Consider the following 26,799-nt stretch of genomic DNA (forward strand, 5'->3'; position numbering starts at 1 on the left):
GAAAGAAATGATTCACTTATAATACAACCAGTATTAGCTTTTTCATAGCAATACCTAAGTTCTGCAACACTGCTTCAAACATCTTCAAATAAAAGTCATTCATACTCTAGGCTTAAATATAATGTGTGGCCTTTAAGCACAGCTTTTTTTTTAAATCCTTTTCTCATTCCTTTATTAGAAACATGAATTGAGCAGTCCTGAAATGACCAGACAAGAGTCCACACTGGAAATTTTTGCTCTGATTTTGTTCAGGCACATTTTGGCAATTTCAGCATTAATAGCACTATTTTTGCTTGTTCAGTGTCCTTGAAAAAATACACTCAGAAGCATCACAGGCAAGGAACCCATGCTTTGTAAGGTCAGTTTACTTAACGTGAGTAGGTGAATATAACCAAATATTAGTTGAAATTTGAAAGTTTTCTGATTTAAAATACAGCATCAACATCACACAAATCAACTGTGATTGGGTAACTGAGTTTTACTGGCTCTTCAGTTTCTTGGTCAGTTTGGCCTTATCACAGTTCTGGAGATCATTCTCCCTAGAACATGTTGATGAATCAGACTGAGAGGATAACTCTCAGATCAGGTGTAGCAGTAGAAACAAATCGCATGCCTTGCAATTAATGAATCTTCATATATCAGTGCCTTATTTTTACTGTAATTGTATTTAATGTAATGTTCTTGACCTTACAAAACACTACCTTACCCTACTTATTACTATTTTTGGCCATTACGTTTCCCTTAATCCAGTGGTTCTCAACTGGGGATCTATAGCCCCATGGGGGTCCATGATCTCTTTCAAGGGGGCTGCGGGGCTCCGCGGCTGAAACCTAGAGCCCGAGGCCAGCACCCCCACCAAGGCTGAAGTCTGAAGCTGAGGCTGAAGCCCCGATCCCCGGAGCCCCCTGCAGGGCTGAAGCTGGGAGGCGGGGGGCTGAGTCCTGGAGCCCTGAGCCCTGGTGCTCCCTGTGGGGCAGAAGCCCTAGGCCCATGGGCAGAGTTGGGGACATGAAGGGCGTTGCCCCTCCCCCCCCCCCCAAACTGCAGTGCAAGAGCAGGATAGTCCCGGGGGCAGCGGCACACTTCCCCTCCCACACCTTCTTTCCCTGCCCCCTGGCCAGGTCAGAGTCAGGAAGCTGGAACATAAGAACATAAGAACGGCCGTACCGGGTCAGACCAAAGGTCCATCTAGCCCAGTATCTGTCTACCGACAGTGGCTAATGCCAGGTGCCCCAGAGGGAGTGAACCTAACAGGCAATGATCAAGTGATCTCTCTCCTGCCATCCATCTCCATCCTCTGACGAACAGAGGCTAGGGACACCATTCTTACCCATCCTAGCTAATAGCCATTTATGGACTTAGCCACCATGAATTTATCCAGTCCCCTTTTAAACATTGTTATAGTCCTAGCCTTCACAACCTCCTCAGGTAAGGAGTTCCACAAGTTGACTGTGCGCTGCGTGAAGAAGAACTTCCTTTTATTTGTTTTAAACCTGCTGCCTATTAATTTCATTTGGTGACCCCTAGTTCTTGTATTATGGGAATAAGTAAATAACTTTTCCTTATCCACTTTCTCAACATCACTCATGATTTTATATACCTCTATCATATCCCCCCTTAGTCTTCTCTTTTCCAAGCTGAAGAGTCCTAGCCTCTTTAATCTTTCCTCATATGGGACCCTCTCTAAACCCCTAATCATTTTAGTTGCCCTTTTCTGAACCTTTTCTAGTGATAGAATATTTTTTTTGAGGTGAGGAGACCACATCTGTACACAGTATTTGAGATGTGGGCGTACCATGGATTTATATAAGGGCAATAATATATTCTCAGTCTTATTCTCTATCCCCTTTTTAATGATTCCTAACATCCTGTTTGCTTTTTTGACCGCCTCTGCACACTGCGTGGACATCTTCAGAGAACTATCCACGATAACTCCAAGATCTTTTTCCTGACTCGTTGTAGCTAAATTAGCCCCCATCATGTTGTATGTATAGTTGGGGTTATTTTTTCCAATGTGCATTACTTTACATTTATCCACATTAAATTTCATTTGCCACTTTGTTGCCCAATCACTTAGTTTTGTGAGATCTTTTTGAAGTTCTTCACAATCTGCTTTGGTCTTAACTATCTTGAGTAGTTTAGTATCATCTGCAAACTTTGCCACCTCACTGTTTACCCCTTTCTCCAGATCATTTATGAATAAATTGAATAGGATTGGTCCTAGGACTGACCATTGGGGAACACCACTAGTTACCCCTCTCCATTCTGAGAATTTACCATTAATTCCTACCCTTTGTTCCCTGTCCTTTAACCAGTTCTCAATCCATGAAAGGACCTTCCCTTTTATCCCATGACAGCTTAATTTATGTAAGAGCCTTTGGTGAGGGACCTTGTCAAAAGCTTTCTGGAAATCTAAGTACACTATGTCCACCGGATCCCCCTTGTCCACATGTTTGTTGACCCCTTCAAAGAACTCTAATAGATTAGTAAGACACAATTTCCCTTTACAGAAACCATGTTGACTATTGCTCAACAGTTTATGTTTTTCTATGTGTCTGACAATTTTATTCTTTACTATTGTTTCGACTAATTTGCCCGGTACCGACGTTAGACTTACCGGTCTGTAATTGCCGGGATCACCTCTAGAGCCCTTTTTAAATATTGGCGTTACATTAGCTAACTTCCAGTCATTGGGTACCGATGCCTATTTAAAGGACAGGTTACAAACCTTAGTTAATAGTTCCACAACTTCACATTTGAGTTCTTTCAGAACTCTTGGGTGAATGCCATCTGGTCCCGGTGACTTGTTAATGTTGAGTTTATCAATTAATTCCAAAACCTCCTCTAGTGACACTTCAATCTGTGACAGTTCCTCAGATTTGTCACCTACAAACGCCAGCTCAGGTTTGGGAATCTCCCTAACATCCTCAGCCGTGAAGACTGAAGCAAAGAGTCCATTTAGTTTCTCCGCAATGACTTTATCGTCTTTAAGCGCTCCTTTTGTATTTCGATCATCAAGGGGCCCCACTGGTTGTTTAGCAGGCTTCCTGCTTCTGATGTACTTAAAAAACATTTTGTTATTACCTTTGGAGTTTTTGGCTAGCCGTTCTTCAAACTCCTCTTTGGCTTTTCTTATTACACTCTTGCACTTAAGCTGGCAGTGTTTGTGCTCCTTTCTATTTGCCTCACTAGGATTTGACTTCCACTTTTTAAAGGAAATCTTTTTATCTCTCACTGCTTCTTTTACATGGTTGTTAAGCCACGGTGGCTCTTTTTTAGTTCTTTTACTGTTTTTCTTAATTTGGGGTATACATTGAAGTTGGGCCTCTATTATGGTGTCTTTAAAAAGGGCCCATGCAACTTGCAGGGATTTCACTTTAGTCACTGTACCTTTTAACTTTTGTCTAACTAACCCCCTCATTTTTGTATAGTTCCCCCTTTTGAAATTAAATGCCACAGTGTTGGGCTGTTGAGGTGTTCTTCCCACCACAGGGATGTTGAATGCTATTGTATTATGGTCACTATTTCCAAGCGGTCCTGCTATGGTTACCTCTTGGACCAGCTCCTGCGCTCCACTCAGGATTAAATCTAGAGTTGCCTCTCCCCTTGTGGGTTCCCGTACCAGCTGCTCCATGAAGCAGTCATTTAAAGTATCGAGAAATTTTATCTCTGCATTTCGTCCTGAAGTGAAATGTTCCCAAGTCAATATGGGGATAATTGAAATCCCCCACTATTATTGGGTTCTTAATTTTGATAGCCTCTCTATACTCTCTCAGAGTAGCAGCTGCTACTCTGGCTGGTGCCATGGAGCAGGGCAGGCACCTGCAGCATTCCCTTGTCTCCTGTTGGTGCCCCGGGTTGAAGCTGCTCCTCAGCTCCCAACCCCACTTTCTCACACAGCTGGTAAGTGCCGCCTGGTCTGGGGTATCCGGCTCCATGGCTGGCAGAGCCCTCGGGGAACAGGGACTGCAGGGGAGCCCTCCTGGCACACAGCCTCTAGCTACTCCCCTCCCTGAGTTGTTTTCAAACTTTTTGAGCTAACCCCCCCCACTTTGAGTTGTAAGTTTTGGTTCCCCTCCTTCCCCCCTTTCCCCCCTGACAGACTGGGTGACCTGCTGAGGTGAGCCAGGGGGTGGAGGTGCTGCTCCCTCCCTGGACCCCGCTGTGCGGAGCTGGCTTGAGCCCCGCTGGCCCCTGCTCTCCCAAAATAGACGTCAAACTACGCCTATGCTCAAGGCCCCATCTCTGCTGGGCCCTGGAGTTTTTAATAGCAGGTTTGGGGGGTGGGGGTGTCTCAGAAAGAAAAAGGTTGAGAATCCCTGCCTTAATCAATCGATCAGTTTTATTAAGCTCTCTGACAAGCAATATTTACTGCAAGTAATATGCACCATAAGATGAATGGCCAAAACAGAAATATATTTTATATGAATTGAAGATAAAATTCAGTTCTTTAATCAGTTATGTAATCTTTAAGAACGTTGTCAGAATCTCCTGCAGTTCTTATTTGAGAATAGCCTGTTTTGATTCTACTTTATGCTAGTTTTTGCAAAAATTATAATGGAATTTAACTTTTTCATTATAAAGTTGACCTTACTAATAATATTGTTTTGTTATCTAGAAAAACTTGCTTAGATTAATTTCTGTGCTTCCTGGATCGCCACTTCCCAGTATTACATTTTCACACTTCGCTGAACACATTCTCAGAATAAGCTAAACTATTATCTTCAAACACATAAGAGGAGGATAAAGATAGATTTGGAACACCAGAATTTATATCTTGAGGGATAGGAAGTGTTTGGTTTAGACGTATCTTTTTCAACTCCCTTTGATTTTGGGACTGCAGAGTTGCCTCTCTTGTTCTCAAAGTGAGCAGGACATCCTACTAGTTGTCCTGGCTTAGTGGATGGGATGTGTCGAATACTTTTTTAAAAAAAAGGATATATTAATACCATGGAATGTGAAAATTAAAATCTTAAAAAGCAGTAACTGACAAAACAGTACATACAAAGAAGTTCTACATAAAGGAAAAAAACCATCAGCATGTCAAAACAAAGATTTTGACTAAATTCATGACAAGTTCCTTTTTGATATTAGCAAGGCTCTTATGAATTAATATCTAGTGTGAGTTAACCACATGAGAGTTCAACACAATAGATGTAAAAAGGCCATTGCACATACAATTAAAAGAAGAGCAGTTAACACTCACCACTTGGATAAGAAATTCTACTGGAAAACCACCTAGTGTTTCGCTATCTGAGCCTGAAATTTTGTTTTTCCAAGAGGATTGTCCTAATAAAGGATCACTGTCCTATACAAGAAAGAAAGTTGCATTTAACAACTTATTTCTAGAAAGATTTAAAAAAACAAACAACTTATCTTGTTAAATATCCTCAGGTAATTTATTTCAATAATATACTGAATTACTATATTAATATTTCATATATTGAATTATTAAGCAATTACATTTTCTGGTACATATTACTTACTGTAATTGGAGACTGGAGAGAAGGTGTGTAGTGTAATCGAGGAGGGGTCATGAAGAATCTAGAAGGCCGTTGTTTTTGTCCAAAAGCAGTAATTGGCATAGTTTCATGAGGCTCATTGCTCTGTTAAGATAGAAAAAGGAAGAAACAACTATTTCAGGGTGACTTTAAAGAGACTAAAAGTTTTACACACCTCTTGAACACCACAAACCTATGGATTTATATTTTAGGCTAAAACATGTTAAAAGGGTTGGTAGGCTAGCATTAATGTAATACACTGCTTTAGAAAGATCAAGCTTAAGATACTCTCTTCCCTCAATCCTTTGCTTCCAGGCTACAATGGATGGAGAACATCACATAGATATCCCCTTTTATTGGGAAGGAAAGGTTATGTGGCACTGCATCAGGGAATGCAATAATATTTTGAAAGGATGCTCTACTTTCCTCATTGGAGCAGTCGTAGATCAACACTGACAACAAGTAGGAAGATGCTCAAAACTGCCAGAACAGAACCTGATCTGTTAAACACCTACAGTTGCATTTGACACTTTAGAAGATACAAAAGAAAACATGGTCCCTGTTCTAAAGATCTTACAATCTAGTCTAGATCAACTCATAAGGCAGGAGAATTCCTTTAATTGCAGGTACAGCAGTCAGGTAAGATAAGATAACCCCCGAATTACATTTCAGTCCAAGGCACTTTTATTGTGACAAAAGGATCTGAAACAAGAGTGAAACAACTTATAACACTTGGTCCCAGTCATCAGAGGCATTTCTAGTTTTCAGTAAGTTGGGAGAGGACAGGAAAGGACAGGACAGAGCCTTCCCATTGTGTAGCCTTTCCTGAATACCCCCTAGGATGTTTGCCAGAATCCCATGGAAGAACTCCCTTTGAGGTTTTATTGTAACCATGGGCGATGGGTGAAACCCCCCTTCAGGGAGGCTAGCCCTGGCCCCACCCCTTCCGCCCTAGGCCCCACCCCTCACCTGCTGGAGCCTAGAGGTCCACCCCCTCCCTGTGGCTGGAGGTGCCCCAGCTGAACTGCTGAGCCCAACCCCCAGGCCCGAGCCCCAAGCTCCAGGAAGATGGGGTGAGGAGGGATGCAGTGGGCAGCCTTGTGGGGGAGGGAAGTGGAGGGACGCGGTGGGGTCTTGCAGGGGTGTGAGGTGGAGGAGGGATGTGTTGAGTCAGGGGGGTCTCATGGGGGAGGAGGGTGGAGGAAAGGAGTGACTCACAAGGCAGCGGTGATTAGTGGGGGCTTCAAGGAAGAGGAAGAGCAGGGAGGGGAAGAGGGGGAGCGCAGGTGGGGCCACCATGGCCCAGGTGTCCAGCAGTGGGGTCCATGGCGGCTGCATCAGGGGAGGCTTAGCCTCCCCATGCCTATTATACCCTCCGCTCATGATTGTAACCCTTATATTGCTTCATACTGAGCTTAGGATAACACATAGTTCCCAAATGTGATCACCTGATTCATGGTCATATGACTACAGTATGTTCAGACCGGAATGCCTGGTCTTAAAGGACCTAAGGACTAACAGGTACACTGGGGTGCAAGCATCTGCCCCAAGGCCCAGTGCCCTATTACAATGGGGTATGAGGAAGTTTAAAGGAAAAACTGTTGACCTTCAATGAAGGTCAAGGTTTAAGCCTTTACACACAACTGTCTCAACCTGAAGGTTTGTGCACATCTCCCTGGGCAAGGACAGCCATAAGACAGACAGCAGGGGAATGGGGAACCTGAAATTATAACTGTGCAACTCTCAATAAAAATATTAAAATAGCAAGAATTTATTTACAAAAAGATACTTTAATGGTCATTTTCTATGCGTTTGATTTGTCTTCTTTCTGCTTTATGGCCAATAGCATCTGGATTTTATTCCTGTACCATCTTTTGCTTAATTTAAATATACACATTGGCATATTTTGGAAAAAGTCATTTTACATTCCAGCTAGTTTCACAAATGGGTAAATAATACTTACAAGAACTTCATAATCTGGGACTGTATGTGTTCCAAGCCCTGCCCTGTCAAAAGTTACTCTGTAAGTAGCATTAAGTGTGTCTACAGCATCTATCTGTCCAGTGAACAGTCCATCATGGACACCACGCAACCGTGCTATGAAAGGAAACACAAATATCAAAAATATTTATTTGAGGAAGATAGATGTTACGAAGTCTTTTGCAAGTAAGCACTGGCAATATACAGAATACCTTGGATGGCATATTCAGTACAACACATACACATTAACGAAAAACACTGTAAACTCAGAAAAAGAATTAATATAATAGAAATACTGTCAAGCTTTAATCATAATTTATCTTTACAGGTCAAATGTAATATATAAAAAACACAATAATCACCACAGGAATTAATTTGAAAAGAAATTTTGCTTCATTAACCAGTACCATCTACTACTCTGATTTTATGGAAAAAATTGATTTCTAAAAGTTTTAGAACACTAATTCTGCCCCTTTGCTCACTGCCACTGATAACAATGTATTAAGTGAAAATTAAGAATTATGTTAAGTTATTATGTAAGCACTAGGGAGCAAACAGCTCCAGGATGGAGTTACAGGAGACTATGGAAATGGCTACTATAATGTTATTTTTGTTATTATTTATTATTTGTATTACTATAGAGCCTAGGAGTCCTACTCCTGGACCAGGACCCCATTGTGCTAGGTGCTGTACAAACAAAGAACAAAAAGATGTTCCCTGCCCCAAGGAGCTTACAATTTAAAGTGTAAGACAAGAGACAACAGATGGATACAAACGGAATGACCATGGAGTACAAGGAAACAATGAGACAATATTGGTCAGCATGATAGACGGTCTCTGCACACCAGCAGCCTAACCATTGTCAAATTTTTGTAGGCATCATGACAAAAGGAGAGTTTTGAAGAGGGATCTGAAGGTAGATAATGAAGTAGCTTTATAGATGTTTATGCAAACGCCTCCCAATGGTGTTATATTGGTTCTTGTGTGCCTGCTCTTCAACAAGAGTCAATGTTTGGATAATGACACCTAGTAATGGATTGTTTAAGATTTAATGTTTAAGGTCCAGATTAGGGACTGCAGAGATATAAGTATTTAAAGTGTTGTCTTTTCAGGATTTGATGAACTGTCTGGATTTTTAATAAATGAGATCACTTACAACTGACATAGTAGTAGTAATAAAATTATTAGTTATATGATGTTTAAATCTTCAAACTATGCTTCTTCTTTAGAAACATTAACTAATCCTCAAAACTTCCTGCAGTGAATTAAGAAAGGTAAAAACATAAAATCTTCACTCAAAAAATGAAATAATTAACTTATCTGAGCTATGTGTTAGTGGGCAGTATTTACTGATATATTTGCAAAAATATTTGTTTTTAAAAATTACCTGTAACTTTTGTTCCTATAACAAGTGGTAATGGAATTTCATCTGGAAGATCCTTAAATTGTGAAATATCTGCAACTTTCCGCTGTTGTAAAAGTCGGATTTTCTGCCGTTTCTGTTTTAATGCTGACCTCTCCTCCTCAAAGAATGCAGAAGAACATCTATAATACAAATAGGTAAAACTATATATTTATAAGTTCCAAGGCCAGATGGGACCATTGTGATCATCTAGTCTGACCTCCTGTATAAAATAGGCCCATAGAATTCTCTAATTAATTTTTTGAACATATTTAGAGAAACATCCAATATTGATTTTAAAATTGCCATTAATGGAAAATACACCACAATCTTTGCTAAAAACTGTTCCAGTGGTTAAATACCCTCACAGTTAAATATTTACACCTTATTTCCAGTCTGAATTTGTCTAGCTTTAACTTCCAGCCTTTGGAGTGTGTTATACCTTTCTCTGCTAGACTGAAGAGACCATTATCAAATTTTTGTTCCCCATGTAGGTATTTACAGACTATTGTTATGCTCATACAAAGCACACAGGGTCTTTATAGAGGAAGGCAAATACGGAGCATTTATTGAAAATACAACAGTTAGCATATGCTTTTGTCACACACACACCCGCCTCCTGCCAGTGATGTTTATAGTTAGATTGAGCACGAGTGTGGAGCTGGGCTCTTCTCGGTCGCTATCCGATGCTCCAAGGCTTTGCAGGACTGAACCCAGAGTTCCATGGCAAAACACCCCAGCTTTATAGTTGTAAATTTCCATTTGAGTCCATGCATTTTGAAATGTTATTTTGTAATTATTAGTCCTTAAGTGGTGTTATTATTTGATGGTTATTGTTGGGCTTTAAATTTCTTATTTTTGTACTACAGCTCTCATCTGCTATTTTGTTACAAACAAACAAACAAACAAAATCCAGAATCTTTCCATAGTCTCCTGATTTTGACTGCCCTGATGCAGCCATGACTTGGTCTTTATTTAAAAAACATTTTAAATTTTGTAAAGAATCAAGTTACCTCTTAAGGGTTAAATGCCAAATCCCAAAGCCAAACAACACTAATTACTTGTGTCTGGCAAAAAGGTCTGTCAGTTTTGCAACTTTGAATTAAAGAGAGAGTCAAATGGATTTTTAGTGGCATTATTACAAAACAAAACCAATTTATCTTAAACTACAAAATAGGAGTTTTACAAACCAGATGTGTTGGTTTAGGTTCTAAGAACCTCACATATTTCCACAGACAGACAGATACGTGCACATTTTCTTTTCCTTAACATTCCTTCTACACTGATCTGTTTTTACATAGATGTACATAGATTTTATTTCCTTTATACATTTGGGTCAGTTAAGTTCCAGTAGAACCCCCTTATGTTCTTAGCAAATTTGACTAAATTGTCCATAGTCAAATGATGTCAATCAGATAGTCTCTTTACCTGGATTATTTACAGACATTCTTTTGGAAAAGGGCCCATTTTTCCTTCAGAATAGCTACAAAGAAACCAAGAATTCTCTCTCTCTTTAACATGGTCCTTTTTAACATTTTCACAAAGTTTAAATGCTTAATTCTCTCCAGCCTCTGTAGAGTTAACTTTTCACTCTCTTTCCTTAAATTACTTATCTCCCAAAATGGCACCTTTATCAACTCAGATTTCACCATTTTAAGTATTGTCCCAGGGATTCATGCCTGCACTTACAGCTTTTCTTACTCCTGCCACTATGCCTGTAGGGCTTCCAACCTGTTTTTCAAGTTCTCGATCTGTTGCTTGCCTGGGCCCAATCCTGCTTTTTCCAATTAACCATTCCTTTCCATGGGCACAAGCTTTGTTCCACTACCAATTTTGCAAGGAAGGTGGGCTCCTTAACTAGCCCCCACCCTTCCTGGTCCCTTTCCTTAATCATTTCCTTTAAAATTGTGAAATTACCACAATATCACTCACAAAAAATACTACACTGCCCAAACTCCTATATCCTTCAGAGTTTGGTTCAACAGAACAAGATCTGTATCTTATGTTTGCCTGTGCCAGTGTTGGGGCTTATGATTTTAACCCACTCTGGGCCAGAGGGAGAGACGTTAAGCTTCCCTCTGTATTGTTCGGCCTTCTACCACCGAGGGTTCATACACCAAATATAAAAACCCCTCCTAGGGGCAGAGCGAGAAACCCTAAGTTCTCCTCTTATGTTCAGTCATGCTACGGCCGAGGGTGTATGCATCTATAGTTTTTATAGTTTTCCCCGACAAACGGGTCGGAGCAAGGACTCTAATCCTCCGCCTATTGCCCGGCACTTCTACGACCAGGGATATACCCACCTTCAATTACTTCCCTCCAGCAGTCCGGGGTGGAGAGAGGGATGTTAAACCTCTCTCCTGTCTCTCAGCCCTGCTACGAACGAGGGTGTGTATACCTTTAATCATAACAAATTCTCAATTCATCAGATACCAAGAGTGAATACGATATTACTTTTTACTGCCCAGTATCTCTATGTGCACACCTGAATGATCAATCACTTAGCAGTATTGTCAGTAATTACCGCACATTTACTCTTCCCTCTTTCGCAATTCTCCACCAAAAATGTTATGCTCATACAAAGCACACAGGATCTTTATAGAGGAAGGCAAATACGCAGCATTTATTGAAAATACAACAGTTAGCATATGCTTTTCAGTCCCTCTCTCACACACACACACACTCCTGCCATTTGATGGTTATCATTTGATGGTTATTGTCAGGCTTCCCATTGTTATCTTCTATTTGTCGTCTCGCCTTCGGGGGTGCCTGCCTCACCTCTGAGGTTGTCAATGTCAATGCTGCTAACGTGTTTAGCATCGGATACAATGGATGTTTTCTGATTGTCTCCTGGTCTTTCCAAGTTTCTTACTTTTTCTTGACCATCTGGACATTTGTGATGGCTTTCACACCATATCTTTTCCTGATGCATGCATTTCTCATTTACACAAACAATCTCTTACAGAAACCTTCAAAGGTATACAGACAGCAGTATTGTATATTCAGCAGCATACACTGTAAATCAAGTCTTGCTAAATTTTATAACTAAAACAATTCACATTGGGGCTTCAGGCCCTCAACATTTCTCTAATCTCCTTAATATAGATACAATATAAGATCCTGTCTCTTACTTACTAAAACCTTAAAACAAATAAATGTATATTTAACTAGAGTGCCTAATTTGTAATAGGTATAGGAAACCATAGTAGACATTATAACTCATCCTAAAAAAAAGGGTGACCATAATTAGTCAGAAGGATTGTTCTGGTCTTATTTCTTTCTGCTATTCAAAAAGGGTGGCTGACAGGATGAAATCAAATCATACATTAATTCTTATGGGACATTATAAAATCCTGCTCCTACACTATAATCAATCACCCCATAACTTTATCTTTGTTAAGCTAAATAGATTGAGCTCCTTGAGTCTATCACTATAACGCATGTTTTCTAATCATTCTGGTGGCTCTTCTCTGAACCCTCTCCAATTTAATAACATCCTTCTTGAATAGTGGAAACCACAGCTGGACACTATTCCAGCAGCAGTTGCATCAGTACCAAATATAGCAGTAAAATATAAAACGGTTACTCACCTTCTCGTAACTGTTATTCTTTGAGATGTGTTGTTCATGTCCATTCCAACCAGGTGTGTGCGCGCACACGTGCATGGCAGCTGGAAGATTTTTCCCCTAGAAGTATCTGTTGGGTCGGTCCGGCCGCCTTCCTGGTGCTCAAAATAGGGCCCTACCAAACCGCCACCCCCAGTTGTCAGACATGTGGGTATAGCCTGTTGAGATCTTTCAGGAAACGGCTGACCATACGGTTGGCAAAGACCGACTGGCCCTCTGCACCTGGATGGAAGGCAGAGATGGCAGCCAAGTGAACTCTTACTGATGACATGGACAGTCCTTGCTGCTTGAAGTGAAGAAGGTAGTCCAGTATGAGTGGCATAGAGGCGAGCGTCGGGGACGAAAGATGCTGTGTCAACCAGATTGAGAATCTCTTCCACTTGGCAAGGTAGGTAGCCCTGGTGGAGGGTTTTCTGCTGCCAAGGAGGACTTGTCTAACCAGGTCCAAGCAGGAGAGCTCCATGGGGTTCAGCCACAGATCTTCCACACTGTGAGGTGCAATGATTCGAGGTTTGGGTGCTGGAGACAGCTGTGATCCTGAGTTATTAAGTCTGGGAGGAGTGGCAAGGTGATTGGGGCTTCCGCGGATATTTCCAGGAGAGATGTGTACCAGTGTTGGTGGGGCCAGGCTAGAGCTATCAATATCACTGAAGCCTCTTCCCTGCGTATCTTGAGGAGCACCTTGTGAACGAGAGGGATGGGCAGGGATGCATACAGAAGACAGCCTCCTCCCATGGGAAGAGGAAGGCGTCCATGATGGAGCCTGGGCTGAGATTCAGGAAGGAGCAAAACTGCTGGCACTTCCTGTTGCGTTGTGTGGTGAACAGGTCTATCTGGGGAAAGCCCCACCATTTGAAGATTAAGTTTGCGATGTCTGGGCATAAGGAGCACTCATGGCCATGGAACGACCTGCTGAGATAGTCCGCCAACTCGTTCTGTACCCTGGGGAGCTGTGATGCTTGCAAGAGTATTGAATGCTCACAACATGGAATGCTCAAGTGTGTTGAGTCCCACAACATGAGGGTTTCCTAGAACAGGGGAGAGGAGCGTGCACCCCTGTTTATTGATATAGAACATTGCTGTGGTGTTGTCTGTTATGACTGATACACTCTCCCTGTCAAGTGGGCTCAGAAAGTCCGGCATGCCAGGGCACCACTCTCAGCTTTCTGACATTGATGTGGAGAGCGAGTTCCGCCTGAGACCAGAGGCCTTGTGTCCTGAGGTCTCCCAGATGTGCCCCTCAGCCCAAGGATGACGCATCCATCACTAGCGAGAGGGATGGCTGAGGACTGGTGAAGAGGACCTCTGCACACACTACCTGTGGGTCGAGCCACCACTGGAGGGAGTCAAGGACTGGGCAAGGCAGAGTCATGACCCTGTCCAAACTGTCCTGAGCCGGCCAATATACTGAGGCTAGCCATGATTGGAGAGGCCGGAGTGTGAGTCTGGTGTGTTGCACCTCATAGGTACAAGTGACCACGTGCCCTAGAAGTTTCAGGAAATTCCTTGCTGTGGTAGTGGGAAGCTGCCCTGAGACTTAGAAAGATGTCACCCAGGGCCCGAAACCTCACTTCTGGAAGGTATACCCTGGCCTGTGTTGAGTCCAACACTGCCCCTATGAATTCTACCCACTGAACCAGGGACAGAGTCGATCTCCTCAACTTGAGGAGAAGGCCCAGTTCGTCAAACGACATTCTCATGAAGTCGACTAGTGCCTCCATTTGAGCCCTGGTGCGGTTCTTGATCAGACAGTCATCGAGGTACGGGAATACCTGTACCTGGTGACTGCGTGGAAATGTGGCCATGACTGCCATGCACTTGGTAAACACACGAGGTGCCACTTACAGGCCAAAAGAGAGGACTGTGAACTGCTAGTGGTTGTTACTCACCACAAACCTGAGGTACCTTCTGTGGGATGGTGTAATTGCTACATGAAAGTATGCATCCTTCAAGTCGAGGGCGGCATACCAATCCCCTGGATCCAAGGAAGGGATGATGGAGGCCAAGGAGACCATGTGGAAATTGAGTTTCTTCATGAACCTGTTGGGCTCTCACAGGTCTACGATGGGCCTTTGGCTTTCGGTATTAGGAAATACCAGGAATAGAAACCCTTGCCCTTCAGCTTCTGAGGAACCTCTTCCACTGCCTGCAGCCATAGGAACAAGTGCACCTCCTGTATAAGGAGTTGCTTGTGAGAAGGGTCCCTGAAGAGGGATGGGGAAGGGGGGTGGAAGGGCAGGAGGGCAGAGAATTGGAGGGAGTATCCCCTCTCTATCATGTGGAGCACCCAGCGGTTCGATGTGATACAGGCCTACGCAGGGTAGAAAGGGGATAGTCAGGATGAGAAGGTAAGGCGGGTTGGATCCAGTCCAAGTGCTAGTGCATCGTCCTCGTTTGCACCTTCAAAATGTCTGCTTCTGGCCAGATGAAGGTTTGGACTGGCCAGAGCCCTGGCCTGAGGACAGGTGCGGTCTTTTCCTGCCACTCCTGTTTCTCCTCCATGAGCAATCCTGCCGCTTCTGCAGTTGGTAGAACTGTCAAGGAGGTTGCGGCCTAAAATGCCTCCACTATGTGGCGGGGGTGTGGAGGCCCAGCGATATGAGGGTGGCTCTCGAGTCTTTTAGGCTATGTAGCCTTTTATCCATCTTTTTGGAGAACAGAGTCAAACCCTCAAAAGGGGAGATCTTGAATGGTCTGCTGGACCTCATGTGGCAGACCTGGAGCCAGGAACCCCGGTAGCCATCATGCGAATAGCTGCATCAGCCCCGTCCAGGGTGGCCTGCAGTGAAGCTTGGGAGATGAACCTGCCCTCCTCAACCAGAGCCGAGAATTCAGCATGGGAGTCCTGCGGCAGCAGCTCTGCGAACTTAGCCATTGCCCCACATGTATTGTAGCAGTACCTGCTGACAATGGCCTGCTGGTTAGAAATGCGGAGTTGCAAGCCGCTAGTGGAGTAGACATTTTTCCCCTAAAAGGTCGAGTTGTTTCGCCGATTCTTTGGGGAGGGGTCTTGGTAGCCCTAGCACTCATGTTGGTTAGGAGAGTCCACAACCAGGGAATCTGGTGGAGGATAGGTTTACAAATGCTCATAGCCCCTGGACAGCATAAAATAGCATCTTTTATTGTGCTTAGCCATAGGGAGCAACAAAGTTGGGGTCTGCCCCAAGGTTTTTCTGGTGTCGGCAATGGTCTTTATGAGGGGTAGGACAATACGTGCAGGTCTGGAGGGAGCGAGAATATCCACCTTTGGATCTGTGTCCTCCATTACTTCCTCCGCCTAAATGCCAAGGCTCTGGGCAACCCTCCTCAGCAATTGCTGTAGGACTCTGTTGTCCTCCAGGGCTGGGGCTACCAAACTGCCCGCCAATGCCTCATCTGGAGAAGAAAGGAAGAGACCTCCGCAAGGAGTAGCTGCTCTCTTCCCTCCATGCTCAAGAGGTCCCGTGGCATTTGGAGATCCTGCGCTGGAGCTGACGCGAACGGTGCCATACTCTCGGTGCCAAGGTTGTCGAAGCCAAAACCGATTATGTCAAGGCTGCTGTCGGTGCCAAGTCTTTGGCGCTGATACCGCAGGGGATGAGATGGTGGCATCAGGGAGAAATGGATCTACCCCCAATCCTGCCAATGCCAATGGTGCCGGAGGCGGTACGAAAGTGGCTCAGGCCACTGATGCCACCCTGGAATGTGACCCTGGGCTCTGCCCTTGGGCTTGGTGAAAAGTCCAGGGAGTCCAAAAGGGCCACTGTACTGGGGGCTGCCACTATGTGGGCCACAGTGCCAAGTAAGGTTGCAGGTCTCATGATGACCTGGACCACCTGCTTCTGCTCCTATGAGATCGCAAGGAATCCGACTCCGACGTCTCCAAAAAGGAGGATCACAGAGGAGTAGTACTTCAAGGTGCCGAGAGTCTGCGCCGAGGGCTTGGGGACTGACAAGGCTGCTGATGCTGTGCTGGCACTGGGGAGCAGTGCCCCAGGGATGAGATGCCAGGACATCATTGCAGGTTTTCCCCTTGATAGTGCCGGGGGAGCGATCGGTGCTGGTGACCTACCCCATCTAGGCAGGGAGAATGGTACCACGAGCTTGAGCAGGTCCCAGGCTGCCTTGAACGTCTCCGGGGTTGACGGGAGGTGTAGTTGTCAGCTTGGCCTCAGTGAGCGAGAAAGGTCTGGACTCAACTGCCTTTCCATGGGGGCAGGAGTCGACTGTCTCTGGCAGTGGGGCCAAAGTAGTGAGGCCCGACTCAGGTCTCACATGGCCAGCTCCTTGGGTCTAGCTGGGGTGGGGGGAAGAGAGAAGACAACCCCTCTCCAGCCTCCTGTTTTGCGGCACTGGCGATTGAGACTGGTGCCTGCCTGTGGCATGTGAGGCATGAGTGGAGCCATGATGGTGCTGAGAGTCCTTGTCTTTATTTGGTACCGATCCCTGTGCCGATGGTGCCGGGGCACTGTGTACTGAGGAGGAGCTAAGTGGTGCCAGGTCCGCCGATCCGGGGTCAGACTGTGGCCAGAGTGCTGCTTCCATTAATAGGATCTTCAGGCGCTGATCTCTATCTTTCAGTGTCCTAGGGCGAAACGCCCTGTAGATCCTACAGCGATCCTTTTGAAGGATCCATGAAGTTTGAGGCTTGTTTCTGGGCATACACTTGCTGCAGACTTCACAGGCTTTGAAGCCAGGAGACCGCAGCATGCCCTAGCGCCAGGATAGTGCTGGAGGGGAACACCCTCCCTCCCCACCCCCACACACCCAAAGGAAACGTAAGAACTAAGTAAAGTACCTACTAACTACTTAATGCTAACTACAAAAACTGATTAACTATATACAGACTGCTAAATGCGCTTGTCAGGATAAGAGCAAGGGGAAGTTCTAGCTAACCGTCACTGGTGGTAAGTAGGAACTGTGGGTGGTGGGTCGGTAGGGCCCAATATTGAGTGCAGGAAGGCGCCATTCCAGGGGGGGTGTGGACTGACCTGACGGATGCTGCTAGGGGAAAATTCTTGTGGCTGCTGTGCACACGCAGGCGCACACACCTGATTGGAATTGACATGAACAAGCACTCGAAGAACCACCTCTGTTTTCCTATTCAAGATTCCCATGTTTATGCATTCAAGGATCACATTAGCCCTTGTGGTCACAGCATCGCACTGAGGAGTCATGTTTACTCGATTACCTTCTGCAACGCCCAAATCTTTTAGAGTTACTGCTTTCCAAGATAGAGTCCCCAATGTGTAAGTATGACCTGCATTCTTTGTTCCTAGATGTATACAGTTAGCCATAACATGCTATCTGCTTGCATTTAGCTTACCAAGTGATCCAGATTGCACCGTATCAATTATTTATCACTCTCCCAATTTTTTTGTCATCTGCAAACTTCATCAGTGATGACTTTATGTTTTCTTTCAGGTCATTGATAAAAATGGTAAATAACATAGGGCCAAGCACAGATACTTCTGGGATCCCACTAGAAACACACCTGCTCAATGATGATTTTCCATTTTTTCACCCAGGGCCCGAAACCTCACTTCTGGAAGGTATACCCTGGCCTGTGTTGAGTCCAACACTGCCCCTATGAATTCTACCCTAACAGTTAGCCAGCATTTAACTGTCATTATAGTTTTTTAATCAAACGTTATGCAGTACCAAATCAAAAACCTTACAGAAATCTAAGAAGATTATGTCAATACTATTATCTTTAGCGACCACACTTGCAATCTTACCAAAAAAAGATATCAAGTTAGTTTGACAAGACCTATTTTCCATAAACCCATGTTGATTGGCATTTATATTACCCTCCTTTAATTTTTTATTAATCAAATCCCATACGAGCTACTCTATTATTTTACCCAGGAGCTAAGTCAGATTGATAGGCTGATAGTTACCCAGGTCATCCTGTTTACCCTTTTTAAATATTGGTACAACGTAAGATTTCTTCCAGCCTTCTGGAACTTCCCCAGTATTATAAGACTTACTGAAAATCATTAATGGCCCAATGAGTTCCACAGCCAGCTCTTTTAAAACTCTTGGATGCAAGTTATTCGGATCTTCTGATTTAAAAATGTCTAACTTCAGTGGCTGCTGTTTAACATCATAGTTAAACTCAAAACTGAAAATACACATATATGGAGAGATTTAAGAAGTTATGCTATAGAAAACGGCTTGGGCTCCATTACCAGATAACACTGGAACATGAGAGATAATTATTCCACTATTTTTTCATCCTGTTTCGGAAGGGCCCAATGACCTGTAGGTTTGGCAGCATTGTATGGGCTGGACATACTCAAATAACTTACTTGGAATTTAAAAAAATACAATTCCTATATTCATTTCATACATACAAAGGTAAAGGTATGTTGCTTTATTCTCAATGATACCTATATTCAAAAGAGATGCAACCATATTTTAGTAAGATGATCCAAAAACAATTAAGAAAAAATATTAATCCTCAGAAAAATGAATTAAAAGTAAAATAATATATATATTTTTACCTTCGTGGTTTTCCCATTAATCGTCTGATTTTTCCCCATTCCACTCTTGTTAATTTTCGGGTTTTCAGGTTTGGAAAAGATTCTTTCAGGCATACACAGAAATCATTATCTCCCTCAAATAATGGTCTGTTAAAACACAAGTGACACTCTGTTAATTACAAACCTGTTAACTACATCCGGAAAATGTCTGTCATGAGGAGCTAAGAAATCTCCATCCTCACAAGAAGAAATGTGTGGAACAAAGTTACTGAAAATGTTAGTGTCCCTTGCAGAGCAATTTATACTTTATCAACTTGAAATTAAGTCAATTAAAAAAAAAGTGTACAAAATAGTTTTAGGAGTTACATTTGCACTTGAATCCTCCTACCAATATATATGGGTTACAATGAATCACATTTTCTCTCTTTTTAAAATGTTTCTCTCCCTTGTTGCTGTGTGGAAAAACCCACAGAAATAGAGGCCCTGAACATCCATTGTGACCCATGCACATGGATTGCTAAATCTGGGTGGACCCCCACTGAAGTCAGTGAGACTCCATACAAGTGCAGCAGTCCACCTGCACAAATCACAGTAAAGGAGTGAGATTTTAGAGGAAAATGAGTGACTACACAAAAGAGGTATGAAAATGTCTGTGCACAAGGTGCTGTTATATGCAATAAGTAAATAAACTGAGAAAGAAAAATATATTTTCTATTCCAATCCCTTTCAAATATAGCATGGATTCTCAACTTGGGGGTCACAAACAGGTCCAAAAGGGCTGACACTACCCTGCTTTTTTCTATAGTTAGAAGGAAAAGGTTATCTATTGTAATGGGGGGTCATGGATGATATGAAAAAACGGAGAACCACTGAGTTATTGTAATCTTATGTGTTTCTTGTATCAATAAAAAGTAAAAATTTGCAAACAGAAATACGATTTTTAAATTGATGTAGCCCATTTAAATTGGATTAAAATATTTTATAATGGTTAGATTAAAATAACTAACAATGGTTGTATACTGAGTAATGTATTGGTACTTGACAAAGACATTTGTGCAATTTCTAATTCTTGCTTCATAGAAAATATTTATATTAGTATTTATTATATAAAAGAAAGATCTAGATATCATTCATAACAAAATAGCTCATTCTAGATAGTTTGTTAAAAGATAAGTTGTTTCTAAATAAACTACAATTGAGGCACTAATAAATTTATAGGATGGTCATATATATTATTAGTATTTATTTCAAATGGTGACAAATTTACTTTGATAATCACCATTTTCAGAGCTAGGAGACTTTGGGGAATTATCTACTACATACCTCACATTTCAGTTAACTAACGGACTGAACAATGATATACATTATTATTACTAGTATAAGCTAAAAAGTTCTTAAAGGGACATTATCAAGGATGCTGGAATACAAATGTTACTTATGCAAAAATATAACAGTAATTTGTTCCCAGTATCCCAGTAATACATTTAACAAGACCATTTGTTGGAAAAACAAAACAAAACAACCCTGTATGCTGTGAATTTAAAGCAAATTAAATAAGTGTAATTTTTATACCTGTGACAGGCACATACATAATTCTTTTTCTCTGCTGTGCCTGACTGCTGAGTTCAGAGAATATTGTCTCAACAATCCTGACAGAAGCTATTCTGATTGAACACTGGAATACATTTATGTATCCTGAACAAATGCTAAGGAAAAACATTGGTTAATGACGATATGGTCTTTTAAAATAAAAAGTGGCAAAGTATTGTTCTGGCTTGTTTTCTTATGGTGGGTTGCTGGTTTCACTGCCGGGTCACACCAGTTTTTGAACAACACTCTAAGCTGCTACTGACCAATTTTCCAATGGTCTCGCATTTAGATTTGAACTGTTACAAATCTGTGATGGGATATACAAACCACAGAGTAGGCAAGAAGGGGTTAAAGAGCAGCTTTGGGCTCACGCAGCTCTGCCCCACTGCCCTTGCGAGGTATGCCAATCTCTCCCTTTTCAATTCAGAAGCTGGAGGAGCTCTTTATTTCTGTTAATTTATTTTCTCTTCCATTGTTACCTTGATGGTTGAGACTAGGAGGTTGTGAATATGAGCCCTCTGAGGAGAAGGTGGCCACATTGTAGGAAGCAGCTTAGGGAAGAAACAAGAGGTCTGATGAAACAGACCGTAACTGCTTGCAACCACTTGCCACAAGGCTCATTCAGCTGGAACCTAGGGTAGAGGGAAGGACTGGATTCCCCTACAGCCTCACCATGAGGACTAGCCAGAAGACCCTAGGCACAAGGGCAAGAGGGGACCAGTATCAGACTTTGGCAGCAGGACTACAATTAATGCTGCTCCTAGCCACAAAGTGCCCCCCAGCTGGTAAGTCACCTTGCCACAAGTGATGGAGAACGTAGGCATCTCTGCAGCCCTGCTAAAGGGTGTGACATTAAAAAAAAATCCCTTACCCCCCTTAACAAGGTTGAGGCGGAGTCTAGAAGCCAGTCAGATCTGAACCCATTTCCAGAGGGACAACTGCAGTTGTTGCAGCAGACAGCACAGCCGCACTGGCAGATGCAAGTGGTCCTTATCTGGCAGAGATTGATGCAGAAGGCGCAGATGATACAACAACGCCCCAACATGACAGGGGCTCTATGGACTGTGCATATGGAGAGGTGGGGACTGTGGGCCTGCAAGCAAAGCTAGGCTAAATTGCTGGTGAATGGAATGGAAGTGGTGGAGATGTTGGACTTGAGGTGTAACCAGGATCAGGAATTAGGTCCTGCAGCAGAGACAGACTCTGGGTAATCTAATGAGTGCATTTTACTGTAGTAGGCTTACTGATTGGCTACACTGCCTGATTGGCTGAAAGGGTGAGAAGATCCGCTCTTGAGCAGAGGTAGAGCAGTTCAGCATCTATTCAAAGGATTTAACCACAGCTGCAATAGCTCCTGCCTGGACCCAGCCCTGCTCCTGTGTTGCCTCACTCCACGTAACCCAATTCTAATTGTGGGCTCCAAGTCCTGCCTCTGGCCCTGACCTGAGGCTCTGATATCTGGCTTCTGACTCCAGCTCTGACCCTGCACTCTGATTTCTGGTTATCAACTCCTTCTCCAACTATTATACTTGGCTCCTGCTCTGACCACTAGGCATGACTGCCCACATCTCGGTCACTGACAGCCAGACTTTGCTCTGCAACCAGCTGATTGGCTCAGAGAAGGTCCCCAGATAATTTTTTTTTCACACTGTGTCCATGGGTATGTGACGTTTACTCCATCCAGCAGGTTGAGCTGACAGTAGATCTCTACTGGTAGGACTGACCCCAAGACTTGCTTATCCACTCATCCTATGCCAGGATGGGGAAACCTTCGTAGAAGTGTTGGGCTGATCACTTGTTGGAAGGAACCTTGGAGACCCAGGGTAGAGCTGACTTGGAACCGATAAAACTGGTAGAGCTTAGGGAAAAAGAGGATCCCAGTGAAGAGAACTCCAGCCACTCAGCATCCCCTTCACATTCTTGGGCAATCAGGGACGCAAAGGCTGCCCCACTGTGAGAAAGTGTCAATTCCAGGGAGTAACTTTAGTTTCTACAGTAATAAATAAAAATAAGAAAGAAAGAAATAGTACGCACTTATCTATATTTGAGTAGAACCATTCATATATGCACCATTTGTGTGCTTTGGGAAGTTTGAGTAGATTACGTAACCGTAATCCAATCTTCTGTGATGCTTTCTTGTCTGGCGTTGGCATTGTTGCAGTAAACTTCTAAGCAATAAAATAAAGGAGAGGTTACCAGCAGCTGAACTTCCAAAGTGAAAATGAAAGCATTTGCAGCATTAAATGTGCTAAACAGTACAATGAATCAAACAAACAGGAGCCTTCTCAAATTCTTCAATTGTTTATTAAATATTCAGAATTCTTTAACTAGATAAGCAAAGTTCATTTTCTTTATAAAAATGAATACATTGGCAATTGAAATGTTCTAATTCAAATGTATTGTTTCATGGTTTCTTTAATTTTTATTACAAAGATAATACTAATATAAAATGGCAAAGATTATAACTATATAATAAAACACACAACTGATGCCAAGAGCTAGCAGAGATCATGCCCCAAACTATTAGCTGGTCAGAGTCTCTACACTAGGCTTTTTTGTGAAAATTTCCCACCAGCAGTTCAGCTCCAGTGGTGGTGGCACTCATATAGACAGGACTCCAGGTAACCTCTGATGTTTTAAGGTTAATCTAACTTTTCTCCATGCATGGCTACCTGAACATGATTGTTCACTCAAACTGAACCAGAAATTTTAATGAAATAAGCATAATATAGACAAGGCCTCCTTGAGCACAGTTTCTGAATAAGTTTTTAATAACAGATAACCATGCTTGGTGTGGACACAAACCATGTTAGGTTGTGTCTGAAAACTGGTTTACAAGCTATAGTAAGGACAAGACGTTAGGTCCTATCTACACTACAAGAACTATGTTTCAACAGGCAGTTACAGTGGCAACATAAGGTGCCTGCAGCTCCTGGTGGTATTTTTTTTTAACCTCATGGCAGCTCCTACATTGCTGGGTCCATTTAGTCAGTGTTCTCCACTCTGCCTGATACAGTAAAGAGTGCTAATAGGATGAGTGTTCCAATAGTTCTGCCTGTGCTTAGGTATGGTGGAGCACCAGTCATCATTTTCCCCGACAGACTCAATGGTACAGGATCAGCATGAACAGAGCTGTTTCAGTGAGGGACCTACTTCTGGGTAGGAAAAGGGATGTATTAATCTATTTTGAGCCACAGCCTTTACCTAGGAATAGGTCCCCCCACCCAAAATTCATAAACTTATGACGTAAATTGAGAAGAAAACACAATTTATTTTAAAGGCTTGCTTTCCTTTCTGGTAATTGTCTCAGCATAACACATACATACCTGTGGAACCATTGCAATCTTCTGATTTCTTTTGGGGGACCTTGTATTTAACTGTCTGTCTTCTTCTTCACAAAAGAGACGACTCCGTTTTGAATTTCTGAAGGCCTATATATATCAAAATTAGGAAGCAATTACATGAAAAAGCTCATTTCTTTCTTTGATATACAGAACCCATAATAATACAAATATAATCTATTTTCCTTTGCTATCTAGATACCTTGGACACTTTAAGTGCCTCATAACACAGTTATGGTCAAAGATCCATTCATTTAATTATTTCTTTGTTTATAAAATGTCTTTTAAACAGCTTGCCCTTGACTTAAAAATAAAAAGGAAGGGCTTTCAAACAATCTATTTATTGATTTTGATAAATTCTCATTAAAAAGCCAAGCTGGATAGAACAGTTACTTACAGAAATAAATTCATCTACTAGTATTTTTAACATGTGCTGCTGCCCAGCACTGTAATGGATGTGTCTGTGTGTAATGGACATTACTGTATGTAATGTCATCCATAATGGTGTCACACATTAGATTATTACAAAATACTTCATGATGTTGTTTCAAGGATCACTTGTGTATCAAAATATTTTGATAATTTTTAAAACTCCTACCATAAAAACTACCCTCACACCCTAAAATGCTAAGAAACTGAGGAAATTGAACCATCATACACAATGTTCAAATTATGTAAAGATCTAACATAAAAGAGGAAGGAATTTCAAATTTAAGGCTGTTCAATGCTAACTGTAACCCTTTACTGTGCTAAGATACTACAGTTGCAATAAAATTAGTGGAGGTTGCTGAAAAAAAAGTAGAAAATCATATATTGCAAATTTGTGGCATGAAGTTTTCAAACACTTAAATTTTAGTTATTTCTTAAGAAAATTTCTTCATATGTCAAAGAAAATTGTCCTAATTGAAGACTGAATGACAAATTGCAGCTCACTCTTGCACAGGAGTGATGAGTGCAAAGAGCTTCCTTCTCACACACCTGGTGACCCATTACAGGAGCCAGTCCCTGCACTCTGCCTAGCACAGGGACTTAACCCGGCTAGCTTCTCCTAGAATGCATACTACTTACAGAGGAAGAGATTGAGATGGGTTCAGATGTCACTGATTTCCTTGGTTTTCTGACACCCTGTGCCAGATAAAGCCAAAAGAGAGAGGCAGAAACTCGAGGGCCAATGGCAGAAAACAAAGGTTAATATAGACCAGATGAAACAACAAATTCCTCCAAGTTTTATAGGGTTGTCAACCCACAAGGATTGTCCTGGAGTCTCCAGGAATTAAAGATGAATCTTTAATTAAAGACTATGTCATGTGATGAAACCTCCAGGAATACATCCAATCCAAACTGGCAACACTACTATGCTGAGGCTGTATTCCAGAGCAAGAGAACCTTTCTATCACCACCTTCCTCTAATGCTGCCAAATCTTGCCCCAAGGAGCTGTCCAGGGCGGTAAACTGTTTCCTCAATCCTGAGTGTCTAGAAGCCTGCATCAGAACAGGGTGCTGAATGCTGTGAACTATCATCATGCTTTGCTGATAAAATTGTGCATATTTGAGAAGGATTCTCAAACAACTTGGATCTGCTTTGCCTACACTCACGAACTAATAATCGGTACACTCACTCATCGAGAAATTCTGGACACTCTAAAAGAGTCTCGACTCAAGACCCGTGAATCTGACACTCATCTTTCCTGGCTTGTGAAAGAGAGGCACGAGCAACTGAGGCCTCTCATGACTGAATGACTCATTCAGGGAAGGAACTTTTCTTTCCTCCTTCAAATATGCAATAGTCTGACCAACACTGAAGAAACCCACTCTGGATATACTGGCTTCAGCCAGCCACTACCCATTGTCAAACTTCCTGTTCCTGAGCAAATTCAGATAGAAGCTAGCCACTGGCCAACTTCAAGCTTGCCTAATGGAAGCTAATATTCTAGACCTGGCAGAATATTAGCTTCCATTAGGATTCTGGCCAGGATATGGAACCTAAACTACTTTAGCGGCAGTGATGGATGATCTCCTGCTATCACTAGATAAGAGGGCAGACATCCAATATCATCTTTTATGACCTCTCTGCAGCATATGACACTGCTGACCATCAGATACTGTTGTCTTGCTGAAGAGAGCTGGCAGGAGTCCAACATAATAAAGTGGTTTGTGTCTTTCCTAAAGGGACACACCCAATGAACTTCCACCACTAGACCTTTCACTTGTGGAGTCCACAAGGATCAATTCTTTCTCCAATCCTATTCAACAAGTACATGCAACCATCAGGTAAACTGGTCAGATGATACTGTTATGAGTTGGGTGAAACCTTTTATGGGACAATTTAAAACTTCAATGTTAAAATCAATCTGAGATTGAGGAGTGTGAACTCACCCTTCCATTAATATAACTGTAAGGATAAATGAATCACAAGTCCTTACCTAAGGTAAGTTTTGTGAACACAGCCAGGAATTTTGTGTGAGTAGAGGGCCTTAGCTGAGTAAGTCTGTCTGTGAGTGAGTGAGTGAGTTAGCAGGCAGAACACTGAGGACCAGAGAGCTAGCCTATAGGAGCAGCTGAAAATAGCGTGTGACCCTGAATTAAACCTGGAGAGTGGTTCTTTGGCTCAGAGGTGTTGCCTGACAAGAGTGTCCTTGGTGCTGAGAGCCAAAGAAGCTGTTTCCTGCTATTCGATTCCTTCTGTGTTCAGGGACAAAGGCACATTCTTTGTAAATAAACAAAACTACATCGGAGGCTTTGTCTACACAGCTGCGGTGTGGTCGTAGCTCCAGCACTGTAAAAAAAAAACAGTTCCACGAGGCCAGCACTGTAGCACTATCTACACTGCCACTTTACAGTTTTCACACCCCTGAGTGAGGAAAGTTTCAGCACTAAGTAGCAGTGTAGACAAGG

At 42.6% G+C, this 26,799-nt stretch overlaps 1 protein-coding gene across 3 annotated transcripts in view; it reads right to left on the reverse strand.

Annotated features, from left to right (window-relative positions):
• The window catches only part of LIN9 (lin-9 DREAM MuvB core complex component), a 69,672-nt gene that overhangs the window by 21,126 nt on the left and 21,747 nt on the right, over positions 1-26,799 (reverse strand). For all 3 annotated transcript variants that reach the window (XR_005597217.1, XM_039533025.1, XM_039533026.1), the window contains 7 exons: positions 23,890-23,994; positions 22,598-22,731; positions 18,995-19,120; positions 8,869-9,026; positions 7,465-7,598; positions 5,487-5,606; positions 5,207-5,308 (listed from right to left, as the gene is read on the reverse strand). Coding sequence is in view for 2 of the 3 variants with exons in the window: in XM_039533025.1 (XP_039388959.1) it covers positions 5,207-5,308; positions 5,487-5,606; positions 7,465-7,598; positions 8,869-9,026; positions 18,995-19,120; positions 22,598-22,731; positions 23,890-23,994 (879 nt within the window). In the remaining variant the exon portion in view is untranslated. The remainder of the gene's footprint in view (positions 1-5,206; positions 5,309-5,486; positions 5,607-7,464; positions 7,599-8,868; positions 9,027-18,994; positions 19,121-22,597; positions 22,732-23,889; positions 23,995-26,799) is intronic.

The sequence above is a fragment of the Mauremys reevesii genome, linkage group 3 (assembly GCF_016161935.1).
Source record: "Mauremys reevesii isolate NIE-2019 linkage group 3, ASM1616193v1, whole genome shotgun sequence".
In the NCBI taxonomy this organism is placed as follows: domain Eukaryota; kingdom Metazoa; phylum Chordata; order Testudines; family Geoemydidae; genus Mauremys; species Mauremys reevesii.